General features: G+C 48.3%; 1 protein-coding gene across 6 annotated transcripts in view; it reads right to left on the reverse strand.

Moving 5' to 3' along the window:
* Nucleotides 1-1,474: 1,474 nt before the first annotated feature.
* LOC135904021 (splicing factor, proline- and glutamine-rich-like) overlaps nucleotides 1,475-25,657 on the reverse strand; it is a 114,826-nt gene continuing 90,643 nt past the window's right edge. For 2 of the 6 annotated variants that reach the window (XM_065434573.2, XM_065434571.2), the window contains exon 7: nucleotides 1,475-2,018. In XM_065434573.2, the coding sequence (XP_065290645.1) occupies nucleotides 1,824-2,018 (195 nt within the window). In that variant the 3' untranslated portion in view covers nucleotides 1,475-1,823. Of the gene's footprint in view, nucleotides 2,022-25,657 lie in introns of all 6 variants that reach the window. The other 4 variants (XM_065434572.2, XM_065434570.2, XM_065434577.2 and 1 more) reach the window with 2 other exon arrangements.

The following is a 25,657-nucleotide window of genomic DNA, read 5'->3' on the forward strand; positions in this document are numbered from 1 at the left end:
GCCATGCCGGCTTTATCTTGAAAGCGATCTGCGGCGGGTACAAGAGAGTAGGCAGGCCGAGTAAACTGATGGCTGATGGCTTCGTATGCACTATCCTCTCCCTGCTTAGTTCACATTGAAGCAAGAGGCAGCACGAAGGGCAATTTGCTTGCTGCTTGCTCTTCCTCACACCGTTTTGAGAGTGTCCGCGGTCATTGTGCGAGATGTGTTCATGTTTGCTTGTGCACGCATAATACCATACTTGGCAATTTAGTTAGCAAGCAAATGTTCACAAGTTTATACAGCTGATAAAACAGCAAGGTTCCAACTGGTGTAGTGCACAAGTCGTGGGTCACAGTAGAGTGCTGAAATTGGCATCGTAACTAAGTTAGTGGCTGGGTGCGACAATATTTCATTAAGGATTTTCTTTTACGATGTTGTAACAATGCGTCATTATTTTGTATTATTGGTGGCTCCTCCAGGACACAAAGCTAGATACCACATGGACTGGTCCACGAGCTGGAGCTCGCAGAGATTTGTATGCGAACACCCCATGGCATGCTCCAGCCTCGGCGGCCCCAACCCCAAAGACCACCCTGCTTTCAGCTTCCATCACCCCACTGCCCCTTGGGTGCCCTGGAGATGCTGCGCCGCCTGCTTTATATAATCTGAGGTGCTGTCCCGAGTCCTCCGTTTGCCTGTTATATGTGCCCTTCTGTAGTAGTACTCTTAAAAAGTTCAATCTGTTGCCGCGACGAAAAAAGCACCCCCGCGACTTCTGCAACACCAGTCGAGGCCCTGCTTAAAAAACTACTACCCTTGCTCAGTTGCGTAGCAACAGGGGGGGCCGGGGGGCCGTGGGCCCCGGGTGCAAGGGGCCAGTGGGGGGGGGGTGTCATATACGTCTGAAGACACCCGGAACTTGTTGATATCCTCGCCTTCCTCGACTACAGCCGGAGGAGGGGGGGGGGGGGGTCAGAATACCTATGAGCTTTAGCGAACATTGTTTAACTGCGCGAGCAAACGAACCACAAAGCCAGCGAGGGACAAGGACGGGCGCAGAGGTGCACGCCGATACTAATAAACGCCCGTCCTTGCGCCCTTCCTTGTCCCTCGCTGTCTTTGTGGTTCGTTTGCTCGCGCAGTTAAACAATGTTCGCCAATACCTACCAACTCGCCCAACAACAAGTTCTACTAAACTAAATACCTATGAGCCCCGGATGCCAGACGACCTAGCTACGCCACTGCCCTTGCTTCATATAGCCATCTAATAATTTGCTATCGCAGTGACACTTGATTAGTCTTTCGGGTGAAACTGCAACATTTTGTTCCCCATTACATCCTCTCTGACATGAACCAAAGAGCATGTCCCTAAAGAACTGATTAAGACCCAAATAGACAAGTTGTCAAGGCAACTAGTTTTGTTGTGTTGTCTGCAATATTGCAGCATCTGATAATGTAGTAGTAGATATAATGCAATTAAAAGACCACAACACCTAGCACTACCCTCTTTATTACAGACCAACATTACGAGGTTACAAAGTGAAATGAAGCATTACAAAGTGAAATGAAGCATGGCAAGACGTGTGACACTAGGTCTATTTATTTGAGACATGGACATTCGACAACACAATGACTTTGTCATGCTTACACGATTAAATGTGCGGATGCTTCGAGGGACATGCACCAGAGGTGTCTGTTTGGTGCATTGGCATTTCTCCACAACTGCCCAGACAGTCATGTAAACCAGCTTGTGAAAGAGAGAGCACATGACTGTTGGAGCCAGCAGCAGATAGGGCAGAGCGGCAGAATATTTGCCACACCAAAACTAAAACCCCCGTTTATTAGTATCGGCGTGCACGCTTGGCTTCCATGTCATAATCTCCACGGTCCAGAACATCTCTGCGCATCATCATGTCTCTGAGGCCTCCAGGTGCACTTCTGGTGCCATTCATGGCACCTGCCCCCATTGATGGCTGTGGTGGCTGCTGACCAGGGCTCCCTTGCCCGGCGATGCCTTGGTCAAACCGGGACTGCCGCTGCTAGACAAACAAGACAAGTGGACAATAAATGTGTGACAGTGAGTTACATTGTTGATTAGCTTGGCAGAAAGGAACAGCATGAAAGTGAAATAAGATAAGCAGAAAGAGAGAAAATGAAAGCCCACAATAGCCAAGAGGCATTATTTAGGTTGCTTTTTGCTGCCCTGTACAGCACTTACTGTGTCGCTGCAATAAAGAACAGATACTAGTTAGCACTGCAGATGATTATGTGCAGAGTCAAAGGCTGCCATAAACACAAAATAAAATACATTTCAAGGGATGTGGCGAGCTAGTACACCAGTTCATCAGGTGAGCCTGTGTGCTTTTCAGCACAGTGGCTTTCTTTTTTTTTTTGTGTGTGTGTGTGTGTGCCAATGAGAAGGTCATCACAGGCTCACAAACTAAGTGATACTGGAGTAAGTGTTCCCTATAAAGCAGTGAAGTGTGAACTTGCCTTATGAACCATTTTCAGAGGAGAGCAGCTCAAGTGCACTGGTGAAGCAACCATTCTGAGCATTTCTCTTTCTAATGCACACACATAAAGATACTTTCTCTTGACACTGTGTGACACTGTGCGACAAATACAGGGGGGGGGGGTGGGCAGAGTTCTCTCACCCACATCATTTGAGGTTTCTTTTGACTTGCCTCGACCTTTTCACTTAAAATTTTATTGTAGCTTATAGCTTACTGCCTCATTCTTGGCACGGACCTGCACGGATTTTAATTCATACTTTGTTTTTTTTCTGAAAATCATGACAATAGGAGAACAAGCGTAATAGAAGTACCAGCAGCGCATGCCCTATCTGTCTTTTTTCACTCCAACATTGTTTTAAATTTCCACTGCAAACCCCATGCACATACACAATATACACAGGACAAAGTTTACTATATCTTTAAAGAGAAGAAGGTAGCCAATTAACAGTTATTTCTAAATGTATGGATAACTAAAGGTATAGCTTAGGTATGGAAACATCATCACTTGCATGCAGATGCCATAAAAATATACAGGGTGTCCCATTTAACTATCATGCAACCAAGATTTAAAGAAAGCAATGCGTTACTCGAAGAAAACCTAGTGCATATTGTTTCCAGTACAGTGGAGTAGCTGCCAGTAATTTTTTCATTACTGATATTTAATTAGGTAATTGTAATCATTTAGGTAACTTGAGACATACTATCATAATTATCAAGGAGTCAATGAGGCACTTGTAGGCACAGCCAAGGGACATCTAACTGCAGTATTTTCAGCGACGCACTAATTGCGTACTAAATTTTTCTGACATAATTAAGCCCTGCGAAATATGGTGAATACCACGTGACTGTGCTCCCACCCGCATCATAAAGCAGCGCCCCTGAACAGGTTCCTTCTGAATTAGCCAGAACGAAATGAAGGAAATACAGAAAAAAATCATTGCCCAAACACTCCGTACAGATGGTTAACCAGCGAAGCTGAAACGTGAGGCCCTGGTGTTTATGACTGGGTTAATCCCGACGGTACTTTAAACGACGGCTTGGTAGGCTGCAGGATCCTTGGCACGCGGTTGCTGCTTGCAATCGGCTGCACACGCCTGTTCTTATGCCCGGGCCGCAGCATTGGGACGGCGTAGACCAGCTCGTTCCCAGTTCTACTCGCGGGGTCGTTGATTGAAGGCTGCCTGCTCTTCAGGAGTAAGTATGACGTGTGGCCTACCCATTTCGGAGCCAGAAAGAAATTGCTGTGCACCCGCTCGGTTGCGTTGGAGAGCAACGATGTCACTACTGACGTAGCGAATCGTGCGCCTCTTTGTCTATATTTCTTGAACTGCATCCCCACAAAAGCCGATGAGTCACCGGACTTCTTGAGCAACATCATGTGCACATGAAGAAGCCAATTTTCACAGAAACGCCCACGTAAATTTGCATAATGCACACCATTAGAGTGACTGCGCAATCGGCACCAGGTTCAATGTAGGGTGCGGAATTTACACGGGTGCTATAATCATCTTTGATCACACACTGACTACACAGTGTTACGTGGACGAAATCCTGGAGTGGTGGATGAGTTTCTCAGCGAAGTCCCGCTGTATCCCGTCTTCCACTTTTGTGGTATCAGCAAGATTGACCACCAGCACACAGCAGCACGCCGAGCACGAATCTGTCTGGATGCGCCTTTTCATGCGCAATTGATTGGAAGGCACGGGCCTGTAAATTGGCCGTGCATGTCTGTTTGGGGTTATGTGAAAGACCGTGCTTACATGATTGAGACAGACGTAAGATTAGCTCGAGACAAGGATAACAGATGTCTGCCGTAAAATTCGAGCGTCGGTCATCAAGAAAGCCACTGAAGATGTGATAAAGTGGACTCAGTACTGCCTAGCTGCAGAAGGAGACCTATTCAAACATGTCCTCTAGGCAGCAGCTGGTGTTAAATGGCGCTTACACATTCGTAGATAATAAGGACCCACTAAAATCTTATGTATCTTTTGTTTATTTTTTGTGCAGGCATCACGATTGGGAATTCAGCTACATTAGAAGTGATTATTTACTTTCTTGAACGCATCGGTTTTGCCTTTTCTAAACACGCGAGTCGCTTTCCGGTCTGTTTATTCTGCTTTTATTTTATGCCATGAACCTTTTTTGCAGCACGTACACACTCACGAAAACTAAAACCGTCATTTCAATTTGGTTTGGTCTGAAGCATGTTTCTGGCACGCAATATACCTGCACGCTGTCATTGCGGTGCGAGCAAAGCCGGGATTTTGAAACATGCTATGCCTATTACATTGCTTTTCGTGTTTTGTGTGTGGTCAGAGCGGCGCTTCGCCTATCAATGTGATCAGTCGGCCTTGAGAGATGGATGGCAAGTGTGACGTAGAGAGGAAGGGATAGCTGCAAAGCCGCAAAACCAGCTGCTGATGCTACGTCCGTACCATCATCAAGGTGGTTCACTGTCTTTTCGGGTTTGCGATATGCAAGACAGTTGCTTTCAAACAGCTTATTTGAGGGCACTGCTTTATGATGTGGGTGGAAACGCAGTTGTGTGGTATTTTTCATATTTCGCGAGGCTTGTTTGCAGTCGAAAAAAAATTGCACGCAATTAGTACGTCGCAGAAAACACAGCATCCAGGTGTAATTTGGGGGTGCCTACAAATGACTCTTTGATACTGATAATTAGCACAATACTTCTCGAATTAGATAATTAATAGCGGCTCTCCACTGTACCAGAAACAATATGCACTAAGTATATATATATATATATATATATATATATATATATATATATATATATATATTAATGGGGTTCGGAAAGCTGGTCGGGCCGCTGTCCCAAAGTGAATACTTTTCACATAATTTCTAAATCAAGAGCAGGCTTTTCAGATAGTTTGATGCACTGGCAGCATTACAGTAATGTTGAGACAATTTTGTTGGAGGAAGAATATTCGGATTTGCAGGCTCAGGGTGTCTACCAAGTTGACATTTCCAAATTCCCTGAGTTTTCCAGGTTCTCCCTGAGTGCTTTTGCAAAATTCCCTGAGTGATGCAGAACTATGTTTTATGTCAAGTCGCGCTGAAATCATATCGCCCTATGCTGTCACTCTCTAGTAAGCATATGAAAAAATTTTTAAAGAAAACCGACTTAATCCAATTTGAATACTAAGGAGTAGTGCTTATGTTACTCAAAAAAAGAATATAAGGGAGGGGTTATTAAAATGCACAGCAAATTAAATGTCTTCGAAAAAATTTTCAAATCGAGTTGGACATTCTCTAGTACAAATAAAAAGGAGATGCATACAGAAGGAAATATTTTCGAATATGAGCTATTTCTATCAACTGATAGCATGCTCAGTGTCATGCAACTGTGCTGACATACCCTCTGCTCGCGCAAGACGCCTCAGTGTTGTGCTTCACTGCTTTAAAGAGTTTATTTTGGTTGGATGAGGGACACCTGCATCTCAGCATCAGTCAACAATTTGTTTTTTGAGCGCAGGCTCCTTCGAAGAAGCGGTCGCATACTTAATTCCCCGTTAATTCCTCAGTGCGTCGATCCTTTCTGTTCTCGTCCTCCTTTCGCCGCGCGTTCGCCCCACGGACCATTTGAAGAATACTCTTGGTCAATTCACAGTCAACGTCCAATTTTTCGGACCCCCTAGGGGCCGCGAAAACTTCCGAAAAATGCGCAGTCCGAAAAAATAAATTCATGTCTTTTACTGCCCTTAAGGGCTAAAATCGACACATGTACGTCTGAATAAGCTCTGAATGCCTGTCAGTGCACTTATTAGGCATATCGGTGCTCCTACTGTGACAGGTGAGGGCGGGTGCACACATGTAAAATTAAGGAATACATACAGTGTCCCGTGACAATTGCCCCTTCCTACGCTTGTTACGCTTCACCGCGTCACACGACTGTAATGAGGCGAAGCAGACTGCTGTCTGCTTCGCCTCATTACATAATAACTCGGTGCTGTCTAGCAACGAGTTTATGCACTGCAGCATGCAGCCTTTGGTGATAACCTATTGGCTTCTTTGGTTGATCGCTGCGGAGCACTATAGACGGCTCTTGCAAGCAGCATTATGTTTGAAAGAGTGTGCACCCTATATTTGGTTGGTTCAGCTTGATCACTCTCTTATTGCATAAAGCGCTCTCAGGCACACTAAACCTTGTCATCTGAGCAGTCATTAGGACTGAGAACGATTCTGGTCACATGATTACAATACAGCATTGTGTCATCGCTGCTGTTCACAACGGTTCACCGTAATTCAGGCTCTGGTGTCCCACTGAACGCTCATTGCATCTGAACATACCTCATTTTGACTGAAAGTGTCAGGAGCTTCGGCTAGACTTTGAAACAACTATGATGCGAAATCTGATTTCTGTCATAGTCACGTGGTTCTGCCTCTGGCATTTCTTCCTCTGAAAAGTCATATATTCAGCTTGCATAAATTTCTTCTGCCACTGAGTTCTAGCAACGCTGGATCAACCAGACTAAGAGTCGGAGGACAGCAGCAACCAGCCAAAGATGCAACATGATATCCAAAATACTGATGTGGTCCACTTTAACTAGCTAAAGATGGACATTCTTCCTGGCCCAAAGTGAGAGAACTTATACACACGATTGCATGTAAGGTGGTGCAGTGGCAAGCAGATATTGTGATAACAGTGTTGTTTAAGTGGGTGTAAGCAAGGCTGAACATTGAAGCTTGAGAGTGTGAACTTTGCAGCAGCAATAGTGCCATGCACAAACACCAGTCACTGAATTGAACAAAGGCACTTTCATCAAACGCACATGTTACAATTAATAATGTTCCAATGTATGATATAAGCTGATTGTTGCATCAAATCCGGAACTCACAAGTACTCCGTCCAATGTACAATGTTACATGATGAGCTAGCCTTTGTGACAATCCTCCCGCTGCCTCACTTCTCAATTCTTTCCAAAACTCAGAGCGCATGTTGATCACAACTAACACATGTTCCTAAGTTTTTTGGATAAACTAGAGGCCCCAGAAATTTTACTGGTGAGTGGGCTTTTTTTATTTCACACATTTATTAGAAATCGTACAATGTTAACTATAGATAGCTTCTCTTGATGATGATGAGTGGTGTTTTATGGTGCAGGGGCCAGGTTTAGCCTGGCCCCTGCACGCCAGAGCGCCATGACAAGTGGTAATGTTGACAATGTATTGTGGATGGTGTGCACAATGAATTCCTCATGGTAGATGCAACATGGTTGTAAAATGGCCTAAAACTTGTTGCTGTAAGTGGCGTGGAATATATAGATGATAAAATAATGACCCTGACTAGGTAGTTATGTGGGCTATGGCAATGGGCTTTCATTAAGACATGATGCAACAAAACATAATGACACCAGAGTTTCAAGAGAGCCCTTTAATGCAGGGCTGTTAGTCATGTGCTAAAAGATGCATGGCCAAATGATATTCAAGTTGTCGGTTTCGGCTAAAACACCTAAGACTGTTTGCAGATTAAAAAGCGGTTCATCGCTAAGAAAAAATGCAGGGTGAAGGGGAATATTCTCGTGATATGCAGAAGGGAAATACTTTTTTCTCTCTGTTTCTATTGCAAGGCACTGAATAAGAAAGAACATGGAGAACTGTCAAACAATTGCCACACTTATTACAAGTCAGAGGATCGACCCCAGTCAAGAGATAAGAGTGAATACCGTATGTGTGGCCTATTCTTAATCGGCAAAGAGGTACTTCCTTGTACCGTGCGGTTTTCCCACTTATCCAGTTCCCCAGTTTTGGTTTTATCACATGAAGCTTATTCATTGCTTGTGTATCCCACTTGCCTTGACAATGATTCCTCAATTTACGGTGCAGAAAAGGCTTTAGGTCTGTGGCAGGGATGGGAATATTTCCATCTTTGTTGCTAAAGCTCACTGACGTAGCCATTTCGTCAGCAGCTACATTGCCTTCTATACCACTGTAGCCAGGTACCCAGCATAATATAGATAGCTTCTCATCCCCCTCCCAATTGTGCTACAAAAGCAAGAGCATAAAGCAAAAAAAACCCTACTCTGCAGTTACTTCTTCCCATTTGTTTCAAGGTCATTAAAGCTTTTTCACTCATTATGCAGAGGACGACATGGTGCACTTAATGGCTATGCAGACAAGAAAGCAAGAATGCAAGGATGATTGCACAAGAATCTCTTCGCTCATCATTGTGTCGTTGCTTCTTCAAGGCTGTTTTTGTAGATATTTTTAACACGCACCACCATATTGTTACGCTGCATGGCAGAGCTGAAGAAGAGGAAATAAAAGAACCGCACACGGTGCAGAAAATGCCCGAATGCCCGCAATCTCGCCCCCTCGATCATCTTGTAAATAAATCCATCCCATCTGTAACAACATTGATGGACAGTGCGGGGTAAACGCTCCGGACAACCTTCTTCAAAGCATCCTCCAACAAAATTGGCGCTTGCTCGGACTACCGCCTGAAGACACGGACATGAACAAACCACAAGCAGCGGGAGTCAGTAGCCATGACACAAGCATGCAAGATGATGGTGGGCACCCAAGGCATATTATTTGCTGGATCACTCCCAAACAACCGCACACTTTTTCCAGCAAAGCTGATAAGGATGTTGACGACTGGCTTAAATATTATCAAAGGGTAAGCGGTCACAATGGGTGGAACGCAATGGCGGGACTTCCTAACGTCGTCTTCTTTCTCACCGAAACCGCACTTCTCTGGTTCCATAATAACGAAAGCACGATGACAATGTTCATTGACAAAATCAAGAGCTGTTCGGAGACTCATTTTCAATATGAAAGAAGGTTGAGCACACGCTTTTGCGTAGAGCACAGTTGCCGAGAGAAACATGCACAACTTACATTGAAGCATTGAAACTGTGCACAACTGTGAACACGGGCATGTCATATGAAGATAAGGTTGCACATCTTTTTAAGGGCATCGCTGAAGATGTCTACAATTTCCTTATATCAAAGGCAGACCTGCGGACTCTGTCTGATCTCAGATGTCATTGCTGTCCTTTTGAGGCACTAAAGACGCGTCGGGTATTGCCAGAGTTGGGTAGACTTGACAACGTGACCATGGTTGCAAGTGTGGACGTCTCCTCCTCCCACGACATTGCCTTGTTAGTATGTCAATATGTTAAATAATCGGCGCACTTTCAAGCACATGGTAGAGGAAGAGGTGCAGGACAGGAGTACCCCCAATGAGCACTGGATGTACGCTGTCCTGAACAGCCGGTGATTTGCCAACTACAAACTAACAGTGAAATTCGGCCTTTGCGTGATGAACGCGTCCGTGTCAACACAGTGGAGTTCCGGCATCCTTCGTGTGCTTTCGAAGGTCGTCAGACTGCACCACCCCAATGCCTTGCTTGGTCCCCGGTACAGCCAACCCCAGGCCCCATTTTACGACTATACTGTGTACCGCGAGCCACCTACTTGCTTTAGGTGCAGTATCCATGGACATATCACCACGTATTGTCGCCGACCGTGGCAGCAAGTTTTGGGCATACCAGATTATCAATCTGAAGGCCAAGACAGCGTGCCGTGGCAGACCGCTTCGCATCTTCGATGATAACCGCGTGAATGTGCATCCCGGCATGAGTCTCCAGCTTCCGACCGATCTTACTCCTCCTCTGACCGGCTATTATTGCTCGCCATCACCTGCCGTTGCTCACTTTCACCAGCATCCCAGCTGGGAAACTAGCTGGTGCGACCGATGAAGGTGAGGTTGCGGGACGGTCAAGTAGTCCTCCACCAGTCGCCATGTGCATAAACAAAGTGTGTGTCTGTGTTGATGATTTAAATACTAATGAATTAGTCAATAACGGTGCTACAGTTTCTGTAATGAGTGTTTTGTTAAAGAGTCATCTGGGACACAAAGTGATGTTTGTGTGGGACCAAAAGACTACTTTTCGTGGAGTTGAAGGCGAACCGCTGTGGCCCATTGGAATTTGCTCAGCTGGAGTAAGTGTGGGTGGACAAGATTTTCCAACTGAATTTGTTGTTTTGGAACACACCACTCACATCATCCTTGGGATTGACTTTCTTGGTGAATTTGGTGCAATGTTATATTGTGGGGCTGGTGAAATTTCTCTTCGAAGTCTGGCTTGTCCACACCAGCAGTATCTGGCGTGGACAAGCACAGCGTATTTTCTGTCTCACAATGTCCTTTTACTGGCTCAGAGAGCAACATTTGTTCCGGTGGCTTCCAAGCTTTGCCCTCCACATAGCTGTCATGGTTTAATTAAGCCGTACTCCCTCCCGTACTCCCTCTACGTTGAAGAAAAATGTACTGGTTCCTCGATCCATTATAGAATGTGTAGATGGTCGTGCTCACGTGTAGATGGTCGTGCTCACGTGTAGATGGTGACTGTATCCTTGGAGCAAGTTTTACTGCCGACAGGACACAAGCTGGCCACCTTTGACGAACAAGTTGCTATCCTATTCAGAGCGGAAAAAATTGCAAAAGGTCCTCATCCACTATGGGCCAGTTTTCGATTTCGCCCAATGTGAGCATCCAATTTCGCTTCTTGACTCGCGAATGCAACACCACATAAACATGGGCCAAGCGACGCCTATTTCTCAGAAGCGGTACCGCTTCTCTCCCACAGAACGAAAAGAAATCGCTGAGCAAGTTCAAGAAATACTGCAGAAAGGCGTTGTCCAGGGGAGGCTTGCAGTCCGTGGGAAGTGATACCAGTTAAGAAAAAGGACAGTACTTGGAGATTCTGTGTTGATTATCGAAGACTTAACGCAGCCATAAAGAAGGATGTATACCTTCTGCCATGCATCGACGATGCTGTCAATTGCCTTCATGCAGTCTCCTACTTCTCCTCTGTTGACTTACGATCGTGACACTGGCAAACACTGATGCAACCGACAAATAAAGAGACGACTGGCTTTGTGATGCCAGATGGTCTCTGAGTTTAATGTCACGCCTTTCGGTTTATGCAATGCGTCAGCAACTTTTGAAAGGTTTGTGGACACAGTGCTGTGCGAATTGATATGGGAGATCTGCATATGCTACCTCATGATGTAATTCTTTTTGGCAAAACACTTGAGGAGCACAATCAGCAACTTGGCGTCGTACTGGACCGTACACCATACGCTGGACTTGTTTTAAACTCAAAGAAGTGTCACTTTAGTGAGTGCTAGACTCGTGCACGGTTTTCTTGTGGACAGAGATGGTACTTGACCTGACCCTGAAAAGATTGCTGCAGTGCGCGATTTTAGCCAACCAAAGACAGCAAAAGACCTCCGTAGTTTCCTTGGCCCTTGTTCGTATTGCTACGGAATAGTATTACCAATGCCGAAGAGGTGAGCAGTGAGAAGACGACGACGACGTTTAGAGGCTAGCGCGGGCTGTTGCCCTTGGCCAAGTGCGGCGTATTACGTTGTAAATATACTTGTATATAGCTTTTCATCTGCGTCTTCTTACGTAACATATCTGGTGGAGGTGGACGTTCCCTGTACCTCGTCACGGAGCTTCGCAGTGGACGGTACGTCGAACCTGGCTTCATGGCTCCCAGCGATGACAACTCGACTCAGCCACCCCCGACACCTGCTGCCACTTCGACGACCTACATCACTCTCCCTGCTCCTCGTGTTCCTGGCGTATTCTCAGGCAAAGATGGGGAAGATGTCGACGATTGGATCAGCCTGTACGAACACGTCAGCCACAATAACCGGTGGGACCCTACTATCATGCTCGCCAACGTAGTCTCTTACCTCAGTGGCACCTTGGATGGCACACCTCGAGTTTGGTTTCGGACGCACGAAGATGAGCTCACCAGTTGAGATTCGCTCAAACAAAAGCTCCGAGACTTGTTCGGCAAACCCTATGGTCACAAACTTGCCGCGCAGAAGGCGCTTTCCGGCCGTGTGCAGACGTCAACAGAGCCCTATGTCACGTACATTGAGGACGTCTTGGCTCTGTGCCACAAAGTTGACGCACACATGACTGAGTCCGACAAGGTCTCCCACATCCTCAAAGGCATTGCCGATGACGCCTTCAATTTGCTCATATTCAACAACGTCGCGACGGTGGATGCTGTTATAAAAGAGTGCCGGCGCCTGGAACTCACTAAAAGCCGACGTATCGACCAGCACTTCGCCCGTTTGCCCAACACCCCAGCGACATCTTCCTGCTCCGACGCTCCACGTCCCAACAACACTGGCGATATTACCAAGATCGTCCGGCGTGAGATTGAGGCCGCCTATCCGGCTGCCTTCGAATCCAGCCCCACCAACGCACCTGCAGTCACAGTTTCATTGATCCAGGCAGTTGTCCGCCAGGAGTTCGAAAACATGGGCCTTCACACCATCTGCTCGGCCCATCGCCCTGATACCTATCTGGTTTCTTCGATTCCGCCCCGTCCCGCATCTTCTTACCCACCACGTTTCCGCAACCCATCTGAATAGCGCACTGCTGACGACAAGCCCATTTGTTTTCACTGCCGTCGCATCGGGCACATCTCTCGGCACTGTCGAAGTCGCTGGACTTCCTCGACCCAATCTGCTTATACGGCCTACTCTCGCCCCTCAGGCGGCCCTTCTCGTCCCTATGCCGCACGCTCCGATAATGCCGCCACTGACTCTCCTGCGCCGAACCGCCCCTATTCTCATTCACCTTCGCCCCAACGACGACAATTTCGCTCTCCCCAGCCCCGTCGCTCCTTTTCGCCGACTCCCTTCGGACGCCGCCCCCAGCCGGAAAACTAGATGATGCAGCGCCTCAAGGTGACGCTGCATTGCTCCCTACGCCGCCAAATCCTCCACTGACGTTGCCCACTCATCTGAACCTTCTTGATGTGCAAGTAGATGGTGTTCCTGTATCTGCTCTCATAGACACTGGGGCGCATTTGTCGGTAATGAGCGCTGACCTTCGTAACCGGCTGAGGAATATAATCACGCCCGCCACGACGCCTGTTGTCCGTGTCGTCGATGGCGGAACAGCCCCTGTAATTGGTATGTGTGCTGCCCGCGTCTCCTTCGCCGATCGCTCCACAATTGTGCTATTCACAGTCATCGCCCACTGTCCCACCGACATCATCCTCGGTTTAGACTTCCTCTCCGCACATTCTGCTCTCATCGATTGTTCCGCCAGTACTCTCCGCCTTGACCTGCCTGTTCTGGATCCCGCTGAACCACACCCCAGTCGCCTCAATTCCGTCGACTTCGTTCGCTTGCCACCTTCAGCACTGACTTACGTTGACCTAGTGTCATCCCCAACAGTGCCCGACGGTCACTATATCGCGGCTACAATGCAAGACATCCTCCTTACACACGGGATCACGGCACCTCATACCGTTTTATTTATTACGGCGAATTGCGTCTGCCTGCCAGTGGTCAATTTTGGCTTGACGACACAAGTGCTGCCACGCGGGATGTCTCTGGCCCAGCTTTGCTCATTCGAGGATCACTCTGTAGCATCGATTTCAGTAGACGACAATTCAGCTGATCCTCCTCTACCATCGCAGTCGACAACTTGTACCATCGCCGACTTGCCGAAAATGATTGCGCCCGACATGCCGTCCGAGCACGCTCGTGAGCTCTACCGCGTTCTGCTTTCCTACGATATTTTTTACTTTAACGATCGTCATTTGGCCCAAACTACAGCTGTTAAACATCGCATTAATACCGGCGATGCCCCTCCTATTCATCGCCGCCCGTATCGAGTGTCACCGGCTGAGCGTCAAGTTATTCACGCAGAAGTTCGCAAAATGCTTGCCAAGAACATCATAGAACCGTCATGTAGTCCATGGGCGTCACCTGTTGTACTGGTAAAAAAGAAGGATGGCTCATGGCGCTTTTGCATGGATTATCGGCACCTTAACAGGGTTACCAAAAAGGACGTGTATCCCCTACCTCGGATCGATGACGCCCTTGACTGCCTCCATGGTGCTCGCTACTTCTCCTCTATTGACCTCCGCTCCGGCTACTGGCAGATTGCCGTGGACGATCTCGACCGCGAGAAGACTGCTTTTGTAACTCCGGACGGTCTTTATCAATTCAAAGTGATGCCGTTCGGTCTATGTAACGCTCCTGCCACTTTTGAACGCATGATGGACTCCCTTCTTCACGGTTTCAGATGGTCCACATGCCTGTACTACTTGGACGACGTTATAGTATTCTCCCCAACGTTCGCTACGCACCTTGAGCGCCTCTCGGAAGTCCTGGACGTTTTTCGGCGCGCCGGTCTGCAACTGAACGCATCGAAGTGCCAACTCGGCCGTCGCCAGATTACCGTCCTTGGGCATCTTGTTGACGCGAACGGAGTGCAACCGGACCCAGGCAAGATCCATGCTGTTACGCACTTCCCTGTTCCGAAGTGTGTCAAGGATGTGCGCAGCTTCATTGGCCTTTGTTCCTACTTCTGCCGTTTTGTGAACAATTTCGCGGCCATAGCACGACCACTAACCAAGGTTTTGAAAAAAGACGCCCCTTTCCAGTGGGGCAATAACGAGGCCTCTGCATTCTCGCATCTAATCGACGTTCTCACAACGCCTCCCGTTCTGGCCCATTTCTATCCTTCTGCGCCTACTGAAGTCCGTACTGATGCCAGCGGTCATGGAATAGGCGCAGTACTGGCACAACGCCAGCGCGGCAACGACCGTGTTATCGCTTATGCCAACAGGCTCCTCTCACCCTCCGAGCGCAACTATTCCATCACTGAGCGCGAGTGTCTGGCCCTAGTTTGGGCGGTTGCGAAGTTCCGCTCATACTTATATGGCCGACCCTTTTCCGTTATCACAGACCATCACGCGCTTTGCTGATTATGCTCACTGAAAGATCCTACAGGAAGACTTGGTCGCTGGGCCTTACGCCTCCAAGAATATTCATATACTGTCACCTACAAATCTGGCCGACTACACAAGGATGCCGACTGCCTGTGTCGTTACCCGGTAGACGAGCCTGACGACGCCGACAGTAGTACCGCCAACGGCATTTTCTCTGTGTCTGCCTTCGCTAACATCGCCCATGAGCAGTACCGAGACCTACCGATGTGAGCACTCATCGAGTGTCTGCGCTCTACACCTACCGACGCGTCTGTTTGCCGATATGTCCTCCAGGGCGGCATTCTGTACCGAAGGAACTTCCTCCCTGATGGCCCTGATCTTCTTCTTGTCATGCCAAAACATCTACGACAGACTGTGCTCTTTGAGATGCATGACGCACCTACTGCAGGACATCTTGGCGTAACCCGCACGTACGAACACGTCCGCCGCTATGTTGCTGCCTGTGATCCCTGCCAGCGTCGGAAAACACCTCAGGTGCTACCTTCTGGTCATCTCCAGCCGATCACCGTCCCTGTGGAACCGTTTTTTCGTGCTGTATTAGACCTCCTCGGTTCCTTTTCCACGTCATCCTCTGGGAACAAATGGGTAGCCGTCGCAACTGATTACGCCACCCAATACGCTATCACGCGGGCTCTCCCTACCAGTTGCGCCACTGACGTCGCGGACTTTCTCTTGCGTGACCATGGCGCCCCGCGACAGCTACTCACTGACCGTGGACGTAACTTCCTCTCGAAAGTTATCGCCGACATTATCGCTCCACTCAGAACAAGTTGACTACCTCATACCATCCTCAAACCAATGGCCTGACAGAGCGGTTAAACCGTACTCTTACGGATATGCTGTCCAAGCACGTTTCCAAGGACCACCACGACTGGGACATTTCCCTTCCTTACGTGACATTTGCTTATAATTCTTCCCGGCAAGGCATTGCCGGATTTTCTCCATTTTATCTACTCTACGGTCGCGAACCGACCTTGCCCCTTGACACGGCACTTCCTCCTGCTTCTATCTCAACAAGCGAGTATGCGCGCGACGCCATCGCCCTCGCCGACCATGCACGCCAGCTTGCCCGTGTTCGACTGACGGACTCGCAAACCACTCAGCAGTGTCACTACGCCTGCCACCGTGACGTACAGTTTTCGCCTGGTGCGCTTGTGCTCTTGTGGTCGCCCTCTCGTCACGTCGGACTTTCAGAAAAGCTCCTTTCGCGATACACAGGGCCCTACCGTGTGCTGTGCCAGGTGACGCCTGTGACGTACGAAATTGCTCCTGTGAGCTCAACCTCGTCATCTACCCTGGCATCTAGTGATGTCGTGCACGTCAGTAGGCTCAAGGCCTACTACACTGCTTCCGAGTCCGGCCTTTAGCCGCTTTGGGACGGCGCTTTTGCCGCCAGGGGTAGTGCTACGAAATAGTATTACCAATGACGAAGAGGCGAGCAGTAAGAAGACGACGACGATTAGAGGCTAGCGCGGGCTGTTGCCTCTTGACCAAGTGCGGCCAAGTGCGGCGACCAAGTGCGGCCAAGTCCGCCGGTTTATTAAGAACTTCGCCCAACTTGCTCACCCACATGAGTTTCACAAACACAATCCCTAAGTATGGACTACAGGGTGCGAGGACGCGTTTTGTCAGCTGAAGTATTTATGTAGTGAGAAATACGGGTGCCAGCAGAAGATGAAGAGGAAGGAAATGTTTGTTGTTGCTCGCGCTCGCCCCGCTCGGCCGTTGGCTCTTTCTGCGCATTCATATAAAACGCCAAGCGCATATAGCCTCAAACACGCACTATCAATTGGTGGAGGTGCGGGGTATCAAAAGATGGCGTAATGTGGCGAACGCGCCTTTACAATTGGTAGACCATGCCAACATGCGTTGGCTGTTGGCAAGCAGCTGCATTAAGGGGGTGATTATGGACGCGAAATTACCGTATAGTGCAGAATATAGGTCGAGGTTTTTTCCAAAAAATATTACTAAAAGGTCACCCCTCGACTTATATACCGACCCTTGGCCTAGCATGAATAGTCGTCTGGCAACATGTAGGAGCGCAGACCTTTCGGCATCCGCATCGTTATCGCCTCCTTGGTGATAGACGCGGCCTACGCAGTTGGACCAACGCCATCTTCCCTTCTTGTGTAGGGATCGTTCCTGGCGTTGCTAATTTCCCGACAACCCGCAAAATGAGTACGAGTACTCGACGTCAGTTCACCGCAGCATTTAGGAAGGAAGTCATCGAATATGCTGAAATGCATGGGAACATGTCTGCCCAGCGACAATTCGGCGTGTTGGAAAAGCGTCCGGTACTGGTGAACGCAGAAAGTCAAGCTGTCTGCCTGCAACGCGCGGAGGACGTCCTTTTGCAGGCGCCGCGCGGTGCACCCGGAGCTCGAAGACAAGGCGGCAGATTTCGTTCGCGAGCATCGTGCCAGATCTTTGCCAGTGACAGAGGAACTCATCTGCATCAAAGCTATTGAGATTGCCCGAGAATCCAGACTGCCAAAGGAAGAATTCAAGGGCTCCATTTATTGGGTTCGTCGCTGCATGCGACGCAAGGGACTTGCACTTCAACGGCGCACATCAATCTGCCAGAAGGTGCCACAGGCATACAAGGACAAGCTGGTCGAATTCCAGCGCTATGTTATCCATCTCCGGCAGCAGCATGGCTACATGTTGGGACATATCGGCAACGCTGATGAAACGCCAGTGTGGTTCGACATGCCATCGCCCACCACAGTGTGCGAACGCAGCGCAAAAGAAGTCAAGCTTCTTTCTACGGGGAACGAGCATTCGTGCTTCACAGTGATGCTCGCGTGTACTGCAGACAGCAGAAAGCTGCCCCCGTACATAATATTCAAGAGGAAGACGCTGCCGAAAGAGGCTTTCCCGCGGGATGTTGTTGTTCGCGTGAATGAAAAGGGCTATATGGACGAGGCCCTCATGCTCAATTGGATTAAGACCACCTGGAATTGGCGACCTGGCGCACTCCTGCGGTGTCCGAGCATGCTCGTCTTGGATGCCTTCCGCGGGCACCTGACTGCAGGTGTGAAGCAGGCACTCCGCGACGGGAGGACGGAACTCGTTGTCATTCCGGGAGGCATGACCTCAACACTTCAACCACTGGACGTCGTGCTCAACAAGCCCTTTAAAGACCGCGTCCGTGAACAACATAATCAGTGCATGGCCGGCGACAACCCGACGACCCCAACCGGCCGGCTGCGCAGGCCGCCTCTCGCCACTGTGGCCACATGGGTGTCGCAGGCTTGGCGTTCGCTGCCGGACGATATGGTGGTGCGGGCATTCAAGAAGTGCTGCATTAGCAACTCCTTGGACGGCACCGAGGATGACATGTTGTGGGACGCAACCAGCGAAAAGCAGTTGTGTTCGGACGAGAGTTCAGCCAGCTCAGACGAATGAGCAGGTGACGACTCTGGCGGCACCACTAAATAAAACAAAGTTCTGTGCCTTATAATTTTTATGTTGACTTCTTTGCTTCAATATAAGGGGGTCGACCTATATTCTGCCTCGACCTATATTCCGCATTATACGGTACGCACAAATTGGCAAATGTACAAACACAGGCATATAAAGATACGAAGTTCTTTCACCATAAACGGCCTGGGGAACTAGGCGACAGTGCGAAGCTTTGCAGGGTTGGGAAGGACACCATCCTTCCTGACAACATGGCGTAAGATGGTAGGCCGGTGGGCAGCAAAGTTGCACTTCTTCAAATTAAGCTGTAGTCGAGCATGTTAAATGCAAGTCAGGACGCTTGCGAGGAAGGGTCAGATGGGTGCCAAAGTCCTCCAAAAAGACAACAATGTCGTCCAGGTATCAAAGACACTTGTACCATTTGAGGCCTCTAAGAATGTTGTCCACGAGAAGTTCGAAGGTGGCAGGCGCATTACAAAGGCTGAACGGCATCGCATTAAATTCATATAGATTGTCTGGGGTTACAAACGCAGTCTTGGGACAGTCAGCTTCATTCATAGGGACCTGCCAGTTCCCAGATCGAAGGTCCAAAGAGGAAAACTCTGCGCCTTGCAAGCAGTGGAGAATGTCGTCAATTCTGGGCAGCGGATAGACCATTTTTTCGTAGGCGCCGCCATATTGTGAACGCAGTGGCGCCGCCTATGAGCAGCGCCATACTGGCTTGGGTGAAAGCGGTGTTTTGCATGGTAGGTATACGCTCGGCGGTAGGTTCTGGCATTTGTTTTCGCGGTCGTGTGGTCTATTTAGTATGACGCGCATCTTCTGCGTGGTAAACGGTTCTGTGTGACGTGCTGAAGTGGCGTCATGGCCAGAATTTCTGCTGGCGTTGATGTGGACGGAACACGCAGCGCGATGTGTGCGCACATATTTGAGCCTACAATCAGCCTCGGAAATCAATTGTGTATTTCTGAATGTTCCATTCACTAATGTGATCTTATTGAAGTATTATCCTCTATTTCTAATGTTGAATTCCAATGGCGGAGTCGGAGCAGCCGACAGACTCCGCGAGCGTGCACTCGACTCTGGCGTAGAGCAACGCCTCCAATTTCGCGAGTGGAACACAACCTGCGCCGCCGGAGCAAGGCGGAAGCGGAACTTCTATCTCCGAGTTACCCAGGATGCCTTGCGTGTTGTCATTTCCTTCCGCAGTTTGCTCCCAGCACCGCCACACCAGTCACTGGTCTCTTCAGCGCCGTTCACCTGCTGTTCTTGTAAAAGTGCGGAATGAATATCTCGCCAAGCGTGCAGCAGCTTTTGCTTCCTCGCGAGTCGTGACCGGTGGCGCCTCCCAGCAGACAAACGTGGTAAAGAAAATACGTCACGCAGAGTTCCGGTCCACTCCGCCGATTTCGGCGGAGCATCTTTTTCTGCTTCACTGACTCCCGCTCTGAATCCACTCCGACTCTCTCATTGGAACACCTTACTCCTGCCTTCACTCTGTCATTGGAACAAACTTGCTCCGAAACGAGCAGAAAAACTTGCTCTGACTCCGCCATTGGAATTCAACATAAGCTGCGGTTTAGGAGCCATGAAACATATGCGACGATCGTATACCAGCGTAGGTACCGTTTTGCTATGATAAGAGCTGTGATGTTATACTTTGACAAGCGTTCAAACTGTTCATTGCAGGTTATATTGCATGACTACTTGGTTCGATAGATGAGGTTTCCGCCCCTGAATAAAATAGTTTTGGCAAGTAACCGCAGCATACCTTACAATGTGAATTAAGCTTGTCCAGCAAAGGGACTGTTTACAAACTACGCGAGTGTCCTAAGCAGTGGTAGGTGCTGGATTACAGATATCTTTGTTCTCTATACTGCATGGTCCAAGCATACGGCATCAGCGGTTATATATTTATCAATGTTGTGCGGCGTGACTATGCGAGGTCGTATTGCGGCGTTAGCCCGTTTTGTCTTGCTTTTTCGAGAAAGAGGATGATAACCGCATTTTTTTTCAGTTGTATTCATTCCGTTCTCTACGACGCACTCACACATATTACGGAAATTTTTTCTCAAAAATAGGCATCACATTCTTTTTGTGCGATCCCTCATATATTATGGCTGTATACAGGCCAAAAAGGCAATGCCGAAGCGCACAGCTTACATGTGTATCGTGCTGGTTCACCAACTGCAGTGATCACTGTGTTGAGCAGCGCCATCAGCCTCAAGCAGAAAGGCTAGCGTAGACATATGGTAATTTAAAGCCTACTAGACTTGAAATGCGTGAGAACCATGCCGGTGCATCATAAATATTTGACAGCGCCTGCCGCTTAGATGTTTCGTGGTTGCCTTAGGTTGGCCATGCACGAGCATGCGCTCTTATGCTTTATGTTTTACTCCTTACGCCAAGCAATCAGATAGGGAGCAGATTTACCATTTCATGCTGCTAATACAGAGACACCTTGTTTCTTTGTTGAATTAAAACCGATATAAGCAACATAGTTCACAACACATACACACACCGCAACTGATACTGCGCGAACACCGAGGCTGATAAAGCGTGTCACATTTTTGCGCCCCCAAGATATATTTCCGCCTACTGTAGTTACCGATGCACCGAAAGGCTTCCCTGACGTTATATGAACGGACATGGCGTAAATTTCACAAAGTACCACCTAAAACATCTCGAAATCGTTCCGCAGCATGCGACAGCAATACTTTCAAGCAGCGCCGCGCCAGATACACCAAGCCAGAGAGGAGGAAAGGCTCTCCGCACGCCCTTTCCTTCTCGCCCGATGAAAAGGTCTATAATCAACGCAAAATCTGATGCTACCGTCCTTTTTCTTCACCAGCACAAATGGGGAGGCCCAAAGCTGTGTGAGGGCTGAATAATGCCACGATGAAGCATGTCGTTGACTTATTCATCAATGATGCAGCGTTCAATGTGAGAAACTTGGTGTGGACGCTCGCGCAAGGGTGCATGAGTGCCGGTATCAACGTGGTGAACAATGGCGGATGTGCGGCCCAAGGAAAATTGCTTATGATCGAAAGACATCTTAAAGTGGTGGTGTAGCTCCAAGAGTTGGGTACGCTGGGCAGGCGGAAGTTCGGAGTCGATTGACGGAAGGAAGGCCTCTGAGGAGGACGAATCCGCAATGGTCACAGGAGTAAGGCTGTCGTTGAGAAGACAACGTATCGTCAGGCTGTTGAGTAGAGTAGACGGAATCAATATTGTCAAGCCGACCTATATATTCGCCACGGAATTAAGTGGCTGTGGAAGAAAACCGATTCGTGATATAAATGGCGCTGGGGACACTGGCGTGGGGGCACTGGCGTGGGGGCACCGCACCGCTATGAGCATGGTCACAGGAATGCCTTTCTTCTTGCTGCAGGCTTTTTTGCTGTCGCAAATCTCGCCGATGTTATCCTGCCTTGGCTGCAACGTCACCACCGGCACAGGAATTTGCGAAGAGCCGGGCTGGAACCAGCGTGAAAACATCGTCCAACCGTCATCGCCTTTTCCAACCCTCGACCAGATCTTCGCCTGGCAACCCCATGCCACTATCTGCGCGGGAGGCATTGCCTTGGCTACAAAGGCACCCAACCTTCACGGACCACTTGGGGCACTGCACCGCTACGAGCATGGTCACAGGAATGCCTTTCTTGCTGCAGGTAGGTTATTTGCCGGGCGCATCTTGTACTCGCTCTAGCGATCCATGCTTCCTTGCAGTGTCGTGCCCCTCAGACATATTCAAACCTTGCCAAGTGTTTTTGTATCGGTGCATATGTTCTTTCGCCTTCAATGCTCACTTTGACTCCTTGCTTCTTGTTCTGTCAGGTGACATCAAGTTAAATCCTGGACCTCCCCCGTCCCTTGACTCTATTGCTGAGTGTTTGTCACGCTTAGAACTTGCACAAAATTCCGTTCTGTCTGAACTTGCAATGATTTGCGCTTCGCAGTCGAATTTCCAAAGCTTGGTCAGTAGCCTTTCATCGCGCGTTGATGCTCTCGAAAAAATTATCGCGACGAGTCAGTGCAATGATGTGAGTCTAACGCCTAATTCAAACTTGGACATCCTTCATCCGACAGCCTTGGACAGCCTTTCATCCGAAATTCGAATCCTCAAAGAAAAATGTGACGATTCCGAAAACCGACTTCGGCGAAATAACCTGCTGTTCTTCGGACTGCCCAATGCGGCGGATGTAGCATGGGAGCAATCTGAAATGGCCGTAATTTCTTTCTGCTCAGATAAGTTAAGCATATCAATAGATTCCGCCAACATTGAAAGAGCGCATCGCTTAGGCCGCTTTGAGCAAGGGAAGAAACGCCCAATAATAGTCAAGTCCTCACATTTTAAAGATAAATGCAAAATCCTTTCTGCTGGCCCTAAGCTCAAGGAAACTGACTTTTCAATCCGTGAAGATTTTTCAGCGCGTGTGCGTACAGCTCAAAAGAAACTTTCAGCGTTCGGCAAAAAAAGTGGCTTAAAATACAAAATACGGTATGATAAGTTAACCATAGGCAACAAGCAGTTTGTCTACAATGCTGATACAGATTCCGTGCTAGAGCATGGGTCATAGCGGTCACTACTTCAAGGCTCCCCTCTTACCGTCAGCCACTTTTGCCTCCGTCACGCCCACATGTTTGGAAACTATGGCGTTTGTTTTAGCAAACATTCATAGCTATCTTCCAAAGAGAGAGTCAGTGGAAGCTTTTCTTGATGACAACGGCACCGATATCGCTATATTTACAAATCATGGCTCTCCGAAAATATCCAAGACGAGGAACTGCTTGACAACAATAAACCGTTTTTCATCTACAGACGTGACAGGGTTTCGCGCAGGGGTGGGGGTGTTTTAGCCTTTATTAAAGCAAGCCTTAATTCTTCTCTTCTTACGACTCATTCCTGTCATGAAATTCTTTGTATCAGAATTACCCTTTCCACAACCACATGCATAGTTATTGCATGTTATCGCCCTCCTGACAGCGACAGTTCCTTTACTACTGATATTTACTCAGTTCTGCTCGATCTTGATACTCGTTTTCCTAAAGCCAATTACATCCTCTGCGGTGACTAATTTCCCTGACATCGACTGGGGAAACTTGCGCGCATTTTCTCGTCAATCGAAAGATTTCCTTGACGTTGTCATGACATTCAACCTCAGCCAAACAGTAACCTTTCCCACACGTGGCAGTAACACCCTTGATTTAGTCTTTATGTCTAGCCCTGAACTCATCCAATCCATGTCGAGCACTAACGGTTTTAGTGACCACAAAACAGTTATTTTCAACCTATCACTTCCGTTTCCCCAACAGCAGTGCTCTCTTAAGTTCATTCGCTATTATAAAAAGGGAGATTTCGCCCGTATCAACTCAGAGCTTGAGAACTCTTTTTTTTTTCATTTCAGGCTATCTGTATCTAATAGGTCTGTCGAGGAAAACTGGCTAGCTTTCAAAAATAAACTTTCAGAACTGGTCGAAACCTATGTTCCGCTGATATGCATTCGCGGCGACTCCAACAAGCCCTAGTATTCTAACTCCTTAACCCTTTCACTGCCGGGTTTTTTCCTCACTGCCGCACACTCCCTGCCAGGTTTTTTTTTACATGTTAGTTTCTTGAAAATCCTATGCTAGTAACACACTACAATGCTCTTAACGTCATGTAAACATTTTTATTCTGGATTATCTCGCAGATACCAGTTTTCCTTAAAGAAATTGGCACTTAACTAATTAGCAATAATTGTCTGCTAATTAGGATGTCCAGGTGTTTAGAATACTTTTTTGGTGTGGTATTCTTCAAAACAAGGCACCACACAAAGCGGCACCTGGCAGCTAGAACACAGATAGCGAGACTCTTTTCGTTGCTTTGGTCGATGCTGTGTGTTAGCGCAGACGCGGCAGACTCGTGTTGGGTTCTGCTTCGCGGTAGTCAGTGGTATTAGAGACAGGAAGTGGCGCGCTGTCAGCCGTGTTGGATGCCGCTGGACGGCATTGGACGGCTCACTGGACGCCGCTGTGATGTCATTGCAGATTCCTGAGTGAGCTGGATCGAAAGCATGCTCCTGGGGCTTAAACTCTTTCTTCTTCCAGCAGAAATCCCGCTCGCCAGGTTTCCTCTTCTTTCGCGGATTTCTCGGTGGTAGGGGCTCATCATCACTCTCATCACTCGACAAGGCACTTAGATGGGCTGCTTCCTCGCTGTCACTGTCGTCGGAGTCCGAATTCATAAGCAGTTCTTGAATTTCTTCGTCCGTCAAAGAGCGGACAAACGTGGAACGCTGCCTCGCCATGGCTGCTCCGCTGCTCTGCCGAGACGAAGACGAAGCGACGCGGACGTAGAAACATGCGCGCCACCTGTTGAAAAATCATCCTACTGGTTTTATGTTATTTATGTGGGATCTCCATAGATGGCGCTACATGCTTGTATATTTTTCTTTTAGACGAGTATTATCGGGAGCGGCAGGGAGTGAGTTAAAAAGCCAAAACGAGTATACTCGGGCGAGGCAGGGGGTGTGCATGTGTGGTCGCCCGAGTTATCTCGGGAGTGGCACTGAAAGGGTTAAGGAAGCTTTCTCAAAAGAAAAAGCGTCTTTTTCGTGGAGCTAAAGGAACTGCGCTGGATTTTAAATGGAAGAAATATTTTGCGTGACTACAGGATTACACGCGTCTCCTTAGGTGTACCAAAAGAAAGTTTTTTCACAATGATCTGTATGGCATTCTACTAACAAACCCAAAGAAATTCTGGCGGATGTTATCACCCAAATCAAGCAACACTCATTGCATTACCCTTTTATATTCTGATGGTTCACAGGTGCCTCCAGAACTTCGATCTGACGTCATGAACTCTTATTTTACATCAGTCTTCACACATGAGCCTGCCTGGAATACACCACCCTAAACATTTTTTAACTTTCCTGCGATGGCCCCTATCAACATCAC

This window comes from Dermacentor albipictus, chromosome 5 (genome assembly GCF_038994185.2).
Source record: "Dermacentor albipictus isolate Rhodes 1998 colony chromosome 5, USDA_Dalb.pri_finalv2, whole genome shotgun sequence".
In the NCBI taxonomy this organism is placed as follows: domain Eukaryota; kingdom Metazoa; phylum Arthropoda; class Arachnida; order Ixodida; family Ixodidae; genus Dermacentor; species Dermacentor albipictus.